The following is a 17,788-nucleotide window of genomic DNA, read 5'->3' on the forward strand; positions in this document are numbered from 1 at the left end:
CAAATTGAAAATCTGTGGTGAGAATTGTATTATTTTTACAGTCTAAGGGGAGATAACTACAAGAAAAAATTAAAGTAACTTTGATGATAATATACTTCAAATTGCTTTCAGAAAAATGTTATCTATAAGTCTTTGTAGTATACTAACTTGCATTTAAATTTATTAGGGAGTTTGTTATTAGAGCATAATATATTGTATTACCTATATGGGGTAAAATTGGACTTTAGAAAAGGTGCCTGCAAACCAACATACATGTTTGATCTGAAACAGCCAAGACTAAAACAAATATTTTTAGATTTAAATAAAATATTAAAATGAAAAGTACATAAGTACAATAAGAAACATAAACTTTGCAGTAAGGTTTGTAAATTTATACAATTGACTTTTGCAGGTTCTCATGGCAGAAATAGTCTAGAACAGCCACCTGGACATAGCGGTTTCTTAAATCCCATGCACTCGGGTAAGAAGGGTAATATTTCTTTTTATTATACATCACTTTAAAATGACAGATTTTGATTGGTTAATATGAGGGAGACAATCTACTCTATCCCATGGCTGAGCGGGAGACATTTTTTTTAATGTCATCCCCTAGAGAAGACGAAATCTGAATTTGCACTTGTGAAATGTAAAATGGTCTTTACATAACTTTAATGAACTTAAGGGGTATAAGTCAATGAGACAGAGACCCAATTATAAGAATAACTAAAGTCATCTAGAAGTTATTAAGCTTGTTGTTACCTGTACTACCTGACAAAGGTTGCATATAAGCAAATGGTAAACTGAGAGAGATTTTTTTATCTAAATGTTTGAATTAAATTATGATAAATAACATAAGTATTTCAAAAGTAAACAGTTACCTGTTATGCATACTATAAATTCAGAAATAATTGTTGTCTATCATTATGTCTATTGTCAAAAATATGGAATATTATTGATGCTGTTGCAAACATTTTTATTATTGTGAATCTAATAATCTCTCGACTTAAGACAGGTTTAAAGAATGCTTTTTAATGAATTAACAGACTTCAAAAAAATCTTTGTTTAAAAAAAAAATTGATGTTAAATATATAAAGGAATTCAAGGTATTACCATTTTTCCTTCTCACAAAACTGATGCATCAATAATTGAATTATTACTTTTTTATATCAGGTGCTTCCCCATTTCCAAAACCATCACCTTATTCCATGTCTAACCCTCTTGGATTTGGAGGATTGGGTTCATCTGGGGCATTTAGTGGGCGTGGTGAGATGCCTAATGTTCCTGGACTAACGTCACCTCACGAGTGGAACCGTTTACATAGGACTCCTCCAACATTCCCTGGTGCCCAGACAGGCCCCTGGAGTAAACGGGAAGATGGAGAGATTGATCGTGGGGACAGGGGACCAGAAGCAGGTGTTTTAGCATTGGACAGAAGACGGGAAGAAGACAGAGAAAGGTAAATACAGATAATCGGGAGAAATAATAAAAAGACAGAGAAAGGTAAATACAGATAATCGGGAGAAATAATAAAAAGACAGAGAAAGGTAAATACAGAAAATCGGGAGAAATAATAAAAAGACAGAGAAAGGTAAATACAGATAATCGGGAGAAATAATAAGAATCTCATTACAGAGAAAGGTAAATACAGATAATCGGGAGAAATAATCAAAAGACAGAGAAAGGTAAATACAGATAATCGGGAGAAATAATCAAAATCTCATTTCTTTCAAGGACAATTTATATATATACTTTTTTACAACTCATCTAAACATCAACTCAACAATGTTAGATCTGTTAATTTACTTTTGCAAATTTTTTGTTCTTCCCTCGACGGGATTCGAACCCATGCTACTGAGATATTGTGACACCAAATCGCCTGCACTGTATCCAGCGTGCTAGACCACACAACCACCTTGGCTTAAAGACAATTTGGGTATATGTCAATAAGGCAGCAATCCAACAACACAAATAACTAAAAGACATCAAGAGAGATTTATATACACATTCCACAATAGATTTCTAAAATCAAGCTCAAAATCTATCCAAGTCTGAAAAAATTGTGAATTTGACATACTTTCTAAAACCTTCCTTCAACAAAATGATCATTTAGAAAAAATGTGAATCATACAGAAGAACATTTCGTGTTAAAATATTGATTTTTATTATCTCATTGCATGCATTTTTTGCTTGTCACAGCTGAATTTACAAAAATACTTGTTCTATTATTTTCAAGAGCAGTTTTTTTTTTCTCACAAATTTGAACAACAAAAATTAATATTTTAAAAAATAATACTAATATTTTATTAGCTAGTACTGTACGTACTCATAAACATAAGGTTAGAATAACAAAGATGTTCAATAGACTAAATAAAGCAGGACAACACATATATTTGGTTTGTGAAACTATGCAGACCTTACATTGTTGGGCTAGATTTAAGATGAAGTGTATATAAGAATAAAAATAAGAATAAGAATATTTTATTATTCCAATCAAGGGCCCTTGATGGGCAGCATAACATGTACACATAGAACAATACATCATGATTTGTGACAGAAAAACATTTTTATATAATAAAATGAAACATTAAAAAGGTTCAGATAGGTGTTATTATCTTCATTCTATAAAAATCAAATACATTTAGTTCCAGGCAGGATGAGAACCATAAAATCATTACAATTATCATTGTTATTACATACATTAATTTACATTTCGTCTAACATCTAGACATGTAATAATATAGCTCCCTAAATATTTAAGTACAGACAAATTTTCATTAGTAAATAACTAAACAAATTTTGCCTCATTTGAAAGATGTATAAAATTAGGACAAATACATATATATATATATAGAAAGATTATGGAGTTAGCCCTGAATAACCACAGGTTATCTGATGGAAAAGTCCTGTTGAACAGTTGCTACATATTTTGACATTTATTTTGAGATTTATAAATACAAGAAATATACAGTACTGATATAAGTGCAGATTTAAAAACAATTAAAAAGGAATGAAATTAAACACATCTAAAACAGATTAAAGAGAACAATACATATCTAGATAGAAATTGATGGTGTCTGTAATAAATAATTAAATAGAAAAATAAGACATTTGTTTTTCCAATATTTTCAGGGAGAGAAGAAATGGCGAACATGACCGACGAGTCAGTTTAGAAGAAAGGAGTAGAGAAAGAGAGTTATCTTACATGAAAGATGCACATGCATCAAGGTCAAGATCTAGGTCAAGGTCACCATTACAAAATGGACGTGTTGGTTCTGCCAAATCTGACAGTAGCTATGAAAGAAGATTTGACGATAAAAGTGGACTTAAAATTAAGCAGGAACGTCGTGAGGAGGATTTGATTCTTCATGCCGAAAGGGATAAACTAAGGACAGACTATTTATTGGGTCGTTCCCAAGCAGTTAATCCAATGAACTTCAGTATGTTGGATCGTGCTAGACTTTTAGGGGCACCTTCCCCATACATGTTTGGTGACCGTGTGCCACCCCATCCTGCATTATTAAGTCAATATGATAAAAGTCCGTTAGAAATGAACTTAGGTCAGCATCAGTTTCAGCTCCAGAGGGATATGGAGAGGGAGCGAGAGAGAATGCTGAGCCGAATTCAACATCCGTCTTTGTTTGATCCAGAACAGTTACGGAAAGAAGAACTTTTTTTACAGGATGAAAGAGTACGAAGAGACATATTAGAGAGATTGCCATTTTATGATCCACAAAGAATGGCCTTTGAGCAAAGTAGATATCCACATTTACGTCCTCCTGATCCGCTGTCGGCACACTTTCCACGGACAATTAGCCCAATGATAGCGCATGCAAAAGGGGGCTCCCCTGCTGGGTACCCTCCCCCGTTAATACCTTCCTCTAGTGCTACTCAATCTCGAACTCAGTCTCCGGGGCGGAGCAAACCTAGTGCAACAGAGACTAGTGACAAGAGAGATAACTATTCCAATGATCCAGGTGTTCACAGCAGATAGGAGGAGTTATCTCCCTTAGAATATTGTTGTAGAAATATTGTAAAGATGTAATCTGTGCTTTAAAAGCAGAAATGTGATCTCGTTGGCAGCTATCATTTTTTTCATTTTTTTTTTTTTTTTTGGTTCCTTCTGAACTACAACAGTCCCAAAATTACTACTTAATACCTACATTTAGTCTAATTATATCATGGTATTTTTTCACAGTTGGCATGTTGAATTTTCCATTGTAACTTTGGGTGTAATATAAATATAATTGGCTAATTGCAGAATACAGCAGGGGTTTGAAATTTGAATTTGAAAATGAGAGGTACTGGACTTGAAAAGTTCCCTCCCTGAAAATATTAATTATTTGCACCCTAATAACTTTTAAAGATTTAGAAGTTTAAATGTGTATACATTAAATTATTAAAATTGGAAACAAATGCAAAAAACAAGACCTTACTGATAATATTCTGCAATTTGTCAAATAGATGAAAGAAGTAATTCATTGGACATGTTAAAGTCACATAGATATATTCCATCTATTTAAATTGTACATTCTATCAATTATCTAAATTGTTGCTGAAAGTATAGGTATGTTGAAGTTAAGAGGGAACTAGAGGGTATTGAGATGATTTTTACCTGCATTTCCACATGCATTTAGGTATAAAATGAAATGTGAACAGTACGCATATATACTTTTTTATTAATTGAATAAGTAGGATTTTTTAAAATAAAAATGATGATTTCCAAGGTATTTGTTTCACATATAAATGTATAGATTTAAGACTGTCGCCACTTTTTTGGAAGAAAGGTGAGCTTGATTAATAAACAACTTTTCTTTTGGCGAGGGTTACTTGATTAATTGACATTTTAGAATTGAGAATTTTTAGACACTGGTAAAAAAAGGTGTTTTACACTTGGCTTTACATGTTTTACTGAATTTATTAAAATTCTTTGAATAGTATACGTATCAGAACACATACAAATAATTGATAATTCTTTATTACAAATTTGTCTGTTTGTTAATCCGTTTGATTTTATGGTACGGTTTTTGTTTGTTCCATAGTGTAAATTTTCAAATTGTTGGCAATGGGTTTTGCCTTAAACCTACACCCAATATTTATTTTGAATATTTTTACTTTGTATAATAAATTTTTAGTATAAAGGTCAAATATATCTTATGTCTGTAAAATTTTCTAAATATTTATAATTTTTTGCTGTCCATTAGGAATATTTTGTGATGTACTAAGGTTTAAATTATACAGTTTGTGAAATTCAGTTTTCTCATTTGACTTTTACCAATTTTAAACTTATGCCGAAATTTTTTATTTAATTATAGGGTAAATTTCTACTCTTTAGAAAACACTTGTCTGCTTTTCTTTGCCATTGTAATCAAATGCAGAGATAACATGCTTCCTATTAGATAGTAATTTGAAAACAGTCTTAAAAAATATGTTGGATTTATTTTTAGAAAAAATTATTATGCAATAAACTTGTTAAGTGGTATTTTTCTTTCTTTTTTTTTTCTCACTTTTCAAAGGAAAAAAAAATAATGATTACAGTAATTTTAGATTAGCAAAATACAAGATGACATTGATATTCACTTTGATTGTGCATGGTAATTTTATGGTGTAACTGTATTGTGAATATACTTGAGGGAAAACAGATTTAAAAAATAAGGAAACATACCTTACTGCTATATAATAACAATTGTTTTTTTTTTTTTTTTTTTTTTGGTGAACAAATTTTCTTAGTACCCTTTATGTACCTTTTTTCTATTCCATAAAGATTTTTTTTTAAATCATCTAACATATTTTAGCATCATTCCCATAAAGTCTGTTTATATATATGCAACTTTAAATTTTCTCATTTTTTAGTTGAAATCCTTTTGAATTATTCCTATTATTTTGATTGATTGATTGATTGGTTGTTGCTTGTGTTACTATGTTAATGTCCAGTGGTCAATTATTTTGATTTGTTAATGCATTCGACACTATTCATTGACATGCATCTGGTACATCAATCTCATATCTAACCTTTAAATTTCGCTATTTGATTAGGGACTTTCTGTTTTGAATTTTGCTTAGAGTTCCGTATTTTTGTTATTTTACTTTTTCCAATACAAAGTATCAACTTTTCCTAAATGAAAGTTGTTTAATTTTCGACGACCAATTCAAAACTTCCCTCCCTGCCTTTCATCCTAGTCAAATGATTTTGCAACACCTCCCTGTCGGTTTGCTTGTTGTTTGTTCTTGTCTGAAAACCGAAAACATGAAATATTTGCAACGGAACATTAAGCAAACCACAATCAATCAATTTTGATAGACTGTGCCACTTAAAAAGTATACAAAGTATAAATTGTACATCTGGAGAAATAAACAAACTACTATAGTACATTCTAATAGAATTATTGTACATTTAAATAAAAACACTCAGTATAATTAAAATCTGAATAAATACACCTAGTATAAATTGTACATCTGAATAAATACACCAAGTAGAAATTGTACATCTGAATGAATAATCAAAGTATAAAATGTACATGTGAATAAATACATTAAGTATAAATGTACATGTGAATAAATACACTAAGTAAAAATGTACATGTGAATAAATACATAGAGTATAAATGTACATGAAGTTTAATACACAAATGTTAGATTGTATGTGTTACTGTGTAGATTATATGGTATTATTGCAATATTGTAGAAATGATCTCATTCATTCATCATTAATTTGTATTTATTTATTCGTCACCATGGGTGTTTTAATAGCTTATCATTTATATTTATTTTTTGCATCACCTCATTATCTGAATTCGTTGATTTTCATTTAAAATTGAATTATGCCAAACATTTTAATTTGTAACTTTCAAAAAGTATGGATAATTTATATTCAAGGGCTATGTGAAAGAGTGTTTTGGGCAATTGTGTTTATACTATATTAAGTACCATGTTGTGTTAACAAAATAGCACTGAAAAATTATTCTGTTGTTGCATGACATGTTATCTTAATTTAATTTTGTCATTTTCTAAAAAGGTCAATGCAGTCATATGTTTTATTAATTTTATTTAAAAGGTGTATGAATATATTAACCTGACTATTCAAGGTGTGAATATAACTTATGCAGCACAAAGTGCTTTTAACTTTTATTAACATGTGTTAATAGTATTCATATACATTTGGGTACTAAAGTCCAAAATACTTGTGAAATTTTATCTAATCTACAAAATATCTATTCCAGTGATCACAAAGTATGACTTTAATTTGTGTATTGTTGTACACTGTAGGTCTGTGGAAAAGCGTTCTTGGACATTATATTTTGATTTTTAATAATAGCTGTTACAAAGATTTTTAAATAGTAATGAATTTTTTTTAAAAGACTCTTAGATTTTTTTTTATTTTGATATGCATTGAGATGTAACTTATTACGTATATATGATATAAGTATATATATAAATAATACAATTAATATGAACTTTTTTGTACAGAAAATCCAAAGATTTTGATGCAATATATTATTATTATTATCATCATTGAATGGTGAAATGTGTCAAGGACATGTGTCACAAAATACGTATGTTTCTATTAAAAATAGAAATAATAAATTATTCAAAAAATCAAATTTGTTTTGTTCTTTAAATCAGAAAATTGGTTTTATTATGACAGAGAACTTATCCTCTAATGCAACAATAAGAACAGTTTGTCTCAAAGTTGTTTACACATATTTTCCGTCTTTTCAATGTTTACATGAGTATAATGAGACAAGCTTCCATCAGAGACTAAAGACATAGATGTTATCAACTATAGATCAATTTATGGGCTCCAACAATGATCAAATTACATACTGCATAATTAAAGTACAAAACTACGAACAAAAAAAATAATAAACAGCAACAAACAATAACCACTGAATATCAGGCCCCAGACTTAACAGATGTGGTAGGATTAAACATATATATGGGTGCTCCTCATCATTTGGTGTACAGGGTTGTTGTCCTTGAACTTTTAAAAAAATCTTCTCTTTGCATACTGGACCATTTGAAACCAAACGGCTTCAATCATCATAAAAGTATCCAGTTTAACAAAAGGGTTTGATTAGTCTGCATACCAACCAAGATGTCAAAAAATAAATGATAAGTGTAAAAGAAAAGTTTTGTCTATTGTCTTGAAATGTTATAGATATAGAAAATCTGAAAAAAAATCAGAATGTGTTATCCATACCAATTTGTCTTGACAACTCGGAACAGACGTTTTTGTCCTAAATTAATTATTTTTTGTAGGTAACGAGAAATGGTAAACAGCAAACAGCAAAAACTATCAGCAATGACATTTTCTAGTAATGGTTTTTGTCTCCACTTGATGTTTCTATCAGCAGTGCATCAATAATTTGTTTAAGTTTGGGATTGGGTTAGTTAAAGGAGAACCACTATTGGTAAAGCAATGATATAATCCAATTTCCATGAAAATTATTTGGCTCTGTCCCTCAGTTAGGATCTATTGACTTGTGCATAGTTAATAATTACATGTTAGTTTTTGTTTAGGACGGTTAAGGGTGCCGAAATAGGTCAGTGATATTTTGCACATTGTCACATAAAGTAAAATCACCAAAAAAAATACTGAACCCCGAGGATAGTTCAAAACGGAAATTCCCTAATCAAATGGCAAAATCAAATAATAAAACACATCAAACGAATGGACAACAACTGTCATATTCCTGACTTGGTACCGGCATTTTGAAATGTAGAAAATGGTGGATTGAAACTAGTTTTATAGTGCTAAACATCTCACTTGTATAACAGTCGCATCAAATTCCATTATATTAAAAACGATGCGTGAACAAAACAGACATAATAAGTAACATTGTCAAAATAGGGGTTCAGCAGTCATCACTGTGTCACAATCTCAAAACAAACAAATATTTAACAGAGAGGCACAAAACTCATATATCTTATTTCTTGTGAAATGAATAGATCATATACCTTCAGATTGCATTTCTGTACATGTAGGAACTCTTTTTACGGCTTAAACTGTGCCACTTTTGCAATGAAGTTTCGTAAAAAAAAATATATGGAATGTTGATAAGCACTACTAATTTAATTCAAAAATTTATAATAAATGTTGGAGTCTTTTTTTCAGAATCTTGCTGTATTTCAATCTTTTTTTCGATGTGTCCCCATATACTGGTAACACTCTTTTTTGTGCAGTTGATATTCCTGATATATGAAAAGATATTGGAGCCACGGTAACATGACATGAACTTAATTGTTAGAAAAGAAAAAGTGAAAATATTTTGATTTTCAATTTTAATCTTTGGAAAAAGTTAGTGTTCAATAAACAAACTTGATTGAAGATAAAGTTAAAGAATACGTTATATTGTTATGCACTATTTTATTTTTATTAGAGTAAATTGAGTCCAATAGCCGGCTTCTATAGTATTACTTGTTGCAATGCTAATATTATCATTCACATGTAAGTGCAAAATTGTCACTGATGTTCCACTATGCCAGGCACTTCCAGAATGTTGTCCAATTTCTGTACATGAAACAACATGTGTGTTTCCCCGATTGATACAGAAGTGACTATACTCACTAGATGCAACAGAAGCAGCCACTAAGTATAGACCTTCTTTCTCGCAAACAAATTTTCCAGTGCTTTTAAACGCAGATGTGTTTTTTATTCCTACACTTAATTGTACGTTATTGAACTGAATAACGTTTCCACTTTTACCTGAAGCCAAAGCATACAAGGCCACTGAAATACAAAAAAAATATATGAATAAATAGTTTTCAATTTTATTTCAAATTCGGTAGGATGTATTTCATATTTCCTGACCAAACATTTTAGTGTTTAGAGCTTACATTTGGTAACTATGAATATTCTTTAAAGTGGTATTACATGTATATTACATCGTCTTTTTGTTTTATAATTCAAATATTCGCATTTGTGGCTTCTGCGTATTTCGTTAACTATATCAAAGTTTAAACTATCCGGATAATTTTGACTAAATACATCATTGACGACCCTATACCCTATAGCTACTTTGGGATAATTATAAAGATATACATGTAGGAATCTGATCCGCGATTGTACTTGGAACCGCGATGGTAAAGTTAAAGTGTGATTGGTTGTCGCTGAAATGCTTTTTTGATCGCGTTGGCGTTATAGTGGCAATGCATTGATGCATTATATCTTGTTGATGGTAACGCCTAAGTGCGATGGATTACATAAATTATGTTTTCAATATTTTTTATGTTCACAATTTTGTTAAAGCAGCCTTTCTGATTTTTAAGCAAATCGTCGATCGAGAGTATGACCTATTTGAATTATGACGGTGAAAGTATAATATAGTCATTGCATTACCAGCCATTGCTGTAACGTTGTTGTTTACTTTGCAAATAAACTTGGATAAAAATTACCCAACTTCCATACAATCATTACTAATAGGTCATTTTCTATTAAAACCATTATTTAGCGAAATGTCTGAAAAACGTGGTAATTGTTTGAAATATAATATAATTAGAGGCGTTTAACACTTTCACCGAAGGTGGTTTTTTTTAAACAAATGTAGAACATATGAATTTTTGATAGGACCACTTAATGTATCCTATTATAGCCAATCATCATGGTCACCCCAGGAATACCTCACGAATTACAACAAAATGACATCGGAAACACAACTCTCTTATAGTTGTTAACAAAATATTAACAGATTGATGGAAGTCTGATTTTCAAATTCTAGTCAAAATGATTGTATGTATATTCAACATGAGAAAAAGTAAAATAAGGAAACTAGAAAAGAAGGGATCTACAGGCTTCCCATATATTTGTTCACGAGGGTTCCTGATGAAGATAAGTCTAGAAACACGTGTTTGATGCACAGTAATAATATTTAAGAATCTTACATTATAATTGCGTTGACATGAAAAAGTACAAGCTACACAGGCAAATTTCATCCACATCAAATTCACGTGAATTAAAATTCATGTGAATCTCGCGTGAAATTCACATCAATTTCACCTCAAACGAGCTTATACGTGAAACTCACGTGAAATAAGTTTTGTGAATCTCATGTGAAACTCATGTGAATTTCACATGAAAATCACGTAAAAAAATTTCATGTGAAATTCGCATGAATTTTTAAAATAGAGTAATTCAAATAACATCTTAATTTTCAAATTTAATTAAAATCATAAAAAATATTATTTTTTGTTGTTGTAATTTCATGTGAAAAATTTCACATCAGATTCATGTAAATGTCAATTCACGTGAAATTCGCATGAAAATTTTCACGTGAGTTTCATGTATAAGCTAGATTGAGGTGAATCTCACGTGAAATTTTTCATGTGAATTTCATTTGAGATTCATGTAAAATTCATGTGAGCAAACAATGTTTTTGTTCAGTATTACAAATCACTTAAGGTGGCACCTAACACTACAGGGAGATAACTCTGTAAAATCAACTAAACGTTTTAATTACGTTGTGTTGTTAAGGGAATATTAAGCTTCTCAATGATCAAAATAAGTGTTTGTCAAACTGCTATATAACCAGTGTAAATTTTCTGATAAAACGGTTGGTTCAAATATTTTGAAATTTTTATATATTTGTCAAAGGGTCAAAGTAAATACTTTGTCAAAATTTTATGAAAATTAAACGAGCCAAATTCATTTTAGTAAAAGTGTTGGGTACCACCTTAATATATATAACATCAATAGTGCACAACAATGTTTATAATATAAACCGTACCATTTTTTTTGCACCAAATGCGCATCTCTTTAGTGATGCTCTAAGCCATTTTTTTAAAATCCAAAGCTTATTAAAAAGATGCAGAGATAAAAATCAAAAAGGACAAACAAGTATAGCCAAATTTGGACAAGGAATCAGAGTTTTGCACGAGGGAGATACATTCCTCAATTTAAAATACTTCCAAAAAATTTGTAACAGCAATTTTTAATAACACAAAGTCCTTATTAAAAATATTTTTAACATACCTCTTTCGTTATTTTCAGTAATTTGTTTTTGCATCGAAATTTCTTTGGTATGCAAATCATAAATGGTGGCATTGTAACTGGTCTGGAAACTTGTCAACTGGTTATCTAAAGTTTGCCTCAAATTGTTCATAGTCATCGTTTGGTTATTTTCCAAATGGAGAATAAGATTATTCGTACTGGTTTTCATTTCGGTTAGCTTTCTTCCGGTCGCAGTAGTTATATTATATAGAGCCAGGAAATCCTGACTGCGGGCCTGCTCGTTCATAGAAAGGGAATGTATTTTATCAGTATTGAGATGAACACTTTGCTGTAAAGCATTAATTTCCTGTAACGGTTTAATAGTTCCTAGCTTTTGGAGCTCTTCAATTTTCATTTCTTGTGTGGAAGATTTGTTCTTCAAAGATAACAGTTCATTTTTTACTGCTTTATTTCCTTGTTTCATTTGTTCATTTTCTTTCTGAACGCTGGTTAATTTTTGCTCTAGAGCAAGATATTTCTCCATAGATACGCAGTCATTGTTTGTTGCATTTTGTTTTTCAACATTAGACAATTTTGTCTCTAAAAGTACGAATTTGTTCTTTAACTGAGAGGTCAAGAACGCAATGGTTTTATCCGTATCACGACGTAGCTCATCTATATTCTGCTGAAGTAATTTTTTCGCCTGTATGAAATCCGTCTCCGCAAGGAACTGTATATTTCCTGTCGTCTGTTTGGCGCTGTTTGACGGTCCATCCAAAAGGAAGCCATGCACACTTTGGTTAAATACGAGAAGAGCAAGAAACATTAACCCTTTTGATTTCATTGTTATAATCCAAATGAAAACATGCAAAGAGAGATATACAATATAGAACAACGTGCTATATTTAACCGATAACACATTATAGGTTTTGTTTGTTTATATGATACTAGGTTTCAAAGTCATCTGTTTTAATAGTTAAATATAAAGATAAATAATGTAAATATAGATTTCTATTATTCGTTTCCAATTCATCCGTTTCCTGACATGTTGATTACTTTTATTTATCATATGTTTAGTAGTAAATACAGTAGTTTTGCATATTTGATAAATAGCCTGCTGTCTAATCCATATCGCGCAACTTTGATGCGCACCCTTTATCGCATACCCTTTATCACACCCCTACTTTTTTTTTAACATAACGTCATTTTTTTTATTTTTTATTTGCTTAAGAAACATTTTCTTAAAAATAGGTAAATGTTTTGAATGACGTCATTGTTTGGTATGTGACGTCACGAATGTCAAGTTTTCATATTGTATGTGACGTCACGAACGTCAAGTTTTCATATTTTTTGGCACACTAAATGCAACTATAAAAAATACAAAACACACAAATAAATACAATAATAAACAAAATATTTTTAAAACACAGCACGCAAATTGTATTAGGCAATCCAGGTGCTTCGGATAAGTAATTGAGCAGTTCTGTTAAGGCCTTTTAAACAAGACAAAAGTAGAACTGAAGGTAACCCAGTGCTATGGATCAGAAAACAGTTCATATTATATAAAACTCTTCTGTTGAAATATATAATAAAGCGTATAATACATGGCAAAATCCGTATCACATGCCGTATCACCCTCGACCAATATCATCACTCGGGCCTAAAGGCCCTTGGGCTGATAATGATGTCTCGGGATGATACGACATATGATACGGATTTTGCCATGTATTATTCTCTATTTAATCAACGTGTGGTTCGTTTGATGTTAGTTTGATATTGGTCAACATTCGATAATGACGTAAATTTTCTCGCTTCCCTCTTACATTTTTAAGTTGTGACATCATGAAAAAGGCGATCATGCCTTTTGACGTAACGTAAAAAGAACACATCTATTTGCAGATCATTCAGAAAGAATGTTTATGATTGTCTGCATGTCTAAAAATCATAATTAGAAGTACTTATTCCACCACCACCTCAGCTACACTAGCGTTTTAAATGTGAAAATTGATCTATCTCGAGTAGATAAAGGTCGCATCACACTCGATGCAGTGGTAGAATCTATATGTTACAGATCTATTTACGAAAAAATAATTAAAGGGGAGGGCGTTCCTGCTTTATGTGCACGTGAAGGAGACACATACGTATACTATACATAATTTGCTATGGGGCATTTTTTTTTAGATATGAATTTCTACAAATAGTAGTAGTTTAAATATGTTGAATTGTTTTAAGCGTTTTTGAACATCAAGTCATATTGCCTACTATTCAAACGTGCCTTTTAGATCTACTTTGATGCACACAAATTCCGCATTGTCCCTACAGAATTGATGTTTTACAGTAAGCTAACGCTGATGACCACGAAAGTATTTTTTTAAGTTTTGATATGCATTGAGATGTTACTTATATGAAAAGTATATGAAATATAAATATATACAAAGATGATAAAATTGATATGATTTGTTTTGTACAATAAAGTATTTATTAAATTTATGGATATATTGAACTATTTTACAAAAACCGTAATAAAAAAAAAAATAACTGTAATTAAAAAGCAATATCAACTATAAGAGTTATGTAAACTTCCAACAGCTTTACACATTTTAACACTATCTTTAATAGTTTCTTTATTGTAAGATAAGTGAGAAAACCACTTTCTATGGAATAGTCAGTATCAACGTAAATAGTATCATTCACATGTTAAGGTTGAGCTATTACTGATGCTCCGCCATGATAGGCATCGCCAGAGGGTTGTCCAATTCTTGCACATGCCACAGGACTTGTGTTATCCCGCCTGAAACAGAAGTTGGCAAGAGAATCCTTAGCAGAAGCTGTAACAGCAATGAGGTATACACCTTCGATTTCGAAAACAAAGTTTCCGCTACTCACAAAACTGTATATTGAATCAAAAGAATCTGAAGCTTATCTGGTTTCGATATTTAACACAGTCGCAATCAAAACTATGGTCGTAAATACATAAGATATTTTTGCTTGTATCTTTCCATTAAAGACATAAGAAAAATCTAGGACTTCTTTAATAGTTGGATACATTAAAATATTCCAGTCTTATAAAAACATTGCAAATTATTTAAACAAACAAAAATAACTAATAAAAAGGAAAAAATGACTAGAAAAATATGTATTATAAATATTGTTTGCAGCACTACTTTATTTTTATTATTGTAAAATGAGTCCATTGACCATATTCCACTGTCATGCCAGTATCCACCTAAATCTGAGCATTCACTTGTAAATGTATAGCTATGTTCCGCTATGCCAGGCATCGCCAGAGTACTTCCAAACTTCTGCACATGACACAGCATTTCCACCTTTCATGATACAGAAGTTGGCATACGAATCCGGCTTAGATGATAAAGTTGCAGCTATCAGGTATAAACCTTCTTTCTCGCAAACAAATTTTCCAGTACTTTTAAATTCAGATTTGTTTTTTTATTCCTACGATAAATTTTACATCATCGAACTGAATAATGGTTCTGGCTTTACCCGAAGACAATGCGAATACGGCTACTGAAAGAAAAACAAAAATAAAGCATAATTTAATTACATAAACGAAGCATTGTATCAAGAGATTATGTATTTCTCTCTGAAAATTAGTAAATAAAGTTACGGCACACCATAGTCTTGTCTTATTATTATTATTATGTTGAATTCTTCTGTTTTATATCAACACGTATCTGAATTAATCTAGGTGTACTGTCATCACGTTTCTTAAACTATTTTGCTCCTCAACTGTGTGAATATCCGAAACCAGAAAATTATTATAGATAAAAAGGGACGGTAACAAATACTGTTTATATTTCTTGTGATGTATTTGTAAGGTTAAACTAGTTTTGTGAGTGCATCAAATTACCACAGATTAAAATAAAAGCAGTTTGTATAAATAACTTCGACATTTTTGAGTGAGAAAAAACAAATAGTGTACCAAGGTCTATATTTTCTAAATTCTGACAATTGCTACCCTTACACATATTCGATGAAAGGAATGTCGTTATGACATAGTTATGAAATTAAACATCTCATTGCAATCACTCTTAAATACAATATAAATATGATATGACATGTAAAGTAAGTTGAATTTATATTACGTTGTATTTTTTCTGGACATTTTGTTAATCATCAGTATCAAATTATATGCATAGTTGTGGAAAAATAGATGGGTGTTTTAAATTTAAACGACTAATTTTCAATTCAATTTCTAAAGATTGGACAATTTGATCACGTTGGAAATTAAAATTGAATTTAACCTTCATGTACCATTCATAACATTTAACATATCTGTTTCATAATTTTCAGTTATTTTCTTCTGCATCGAAATTTCTTTAGTTTGTAAATCATCAATGGTGGCATTGTAACTGGTCTGAAAACTTGTCAACTGGGTCTGAAAACTTGTCAACTGGGTCTGAAAACTTGCCAACTGGGTCTGATAACTTGCCAACTGGCTTTGTGAACTTTGCTTCATAATTTTCATCTCCGTCGTATTGTTATGTTCAAGTTGAAGCATAATATTATTAGCACTGGATTTCATTTCAGTCAGCTTTCTTCCTGTAGCAGTAGTTGTATTATATAAAGCCATAAAATCCTGACTGTGAGCCTGTTCGTTCATAGTAAGGGATTTTATTTTGTCTGTAATGAGATGTACACTGTGTTGTAAAGCACTAAATTCCTGTAACGGTTTAGTAGTTCCTAGCTTTTGGAGCTCTTCAATTTTAATGTCTTGTTTGGAAGAAATATTTTTCAAAGATAACATTTCATTTTCAAGAATTAAATGTTTTTGTTTAATTTGATAATTTTTCTGTGAACGCTGGTTAATTTCTGCTCTAGAGCAAGATATTTCTCCATAGATACGCAGCCATTATTTGTTTCATTTCGTTTATCGACTTCAGCCAATTTCATCTCCAAAAGATCGAATTTGCTTTTTAACTGAGATGTCATTAAAGCAAATGTTTTATCCATATCATGACGTAAGTCATCTGTATCCTGTTTAAGTACCTGTTTCGACTGTAGGAATTCCGTATTTGTCAGGAACTGAGTGTTTCCTGTCGTTTGTTTCCCGCCGTTTGTTGGTCCATCCAGAAGGAAGCCGTGAACATTTTGAATTAAAAAGAGAAGAACATGAAACAATAACACTTTTAGTTTCATCGTTATAATCAAAATGAAAACATGCAAAGGGAGAGATACGATGATGAACTTCTTACTTATTACCAATATTACAAGACAGCTTTGGTTTATCTATGATAATAGGTTCTAAAGTCAACAGTTTTAATAGATAAATAAACCATATGTATATATTACGATATCAGTTTAAATTACGTGGCTTCCGTGTTAATTATAAACAATATTATACACTACTGGTAAATATATAAGAGAGATATTTTCATATCCATCCGTTATCTTACAATACCTCTGTATCTTTAACCTCCTATATAGGAGAACCACACCAGTGTCTTCATAGACACCAGTATGTCTGATAGTAATATCCTCCACCTGCGTGCTTTATATATAGTGCAGTAAAAGTCCAATTCCATTGACCTTTTTGTTTTATATACAAGTTATTTACACATTGCTCGTTTTCCACATCACAGTTGTTTGGTTATTACACCTTTACGTTTTTCTTGTCCCTTTTCCATCCTTTTGACAGGAAACTATATCTGGTGGGGTGTAACAAAAAGAGAAGTCGGCGGCTACAGTATTCGATTTCGGCCATTAATTTTGTATCTAGTTTAGATTTTTCCGCAGCATTGTAATACCCAGAAAAAATTGCATCTTTACTTTTGATGTTTGCTCATGAAAGTCTACATTTATTGAACCCTTCAGAATGGCACTAACTTCATCCATAATTGAATTCCTAGTATCGGATAACCCTTCACA

The 17,788-nt window shown here is 31.0% G+C and overlaps 2 protein-coding genes across 11 annotated transcripts in view; one reads left to right on the forward strand and one right to left on the reverse strand.

Moving 5' to 3' along the window:
* The window catches only part of LOC139526877 (autism susceptibility gene 2 protein-like), a 133,368-nt gene extending 125,791 nt beyond the window's left edge, over positions 1–7,577 (forward strand). For 5 of the 10 annotated variants that reach the window (XM_071322011.1, XM_071322013.1, XM_071322015.1 and 2 more), the window contains 3 exons: positions 392–460; positions 1,150–1,435; positions 3,109–7,577. In XM_071322011.1, coding sequence (XP_071178112.1) covers positions 392–460; positions 1,150–1,435; positions 3,109–3,970 — 1,217 coding nt within the window. In that variant the 3' untranslated portion in view covers positions 3,971–7,577. Of the gene's footprint in view, positions 1–391; positions 470–1,149; positions 1,436–3,108 lie in introns of all 10 variants that reach the window. The other 5 variants (XM_071322010.1, XM_071322012.1, XM_071322014.1 and 2 more) reach the window with 1 other exon arrangement.
* Positions 7,578–9,313: 1,736 nt separating this feature from the next.
* LOC139526880 (uncharacterized) lies at positions 9,314–12,804 on the reverse strand. The gene is made up of 2 exons (XM_071322020.1): positions 11,945–12,804; positions 9,314–9,706 (listed from the first exon to the last, which is right to left on the reverse strand). The coding sequence occupies exons 1-2, from the start codon at positions 12,744–12,746 to the stop codon at positions 9,339–9,341; spliced, it is 1,170 nt and encodes a 389-aa protein (XP_071178121.1). The 5' UTR covers positions 12,747–12,804; the 3' UTR covers positions 9,314–9,338.
* Positions 12,805–17,788: the final 4,984 nt, after the last annotated feature.

Source organism: Mytilus edulis, chromosome 6 (assembly GCF_963676685.1).
Source record: "Mytilus edulis chromosome 6, xbMytEdul2.2, whole genome shotgun sequence".
NCBI lineage: Eukaryota > Metazoa > Mollusca > Bivalvia > Mytilida > Mytilidae > Mytilus > Mytilus edulis.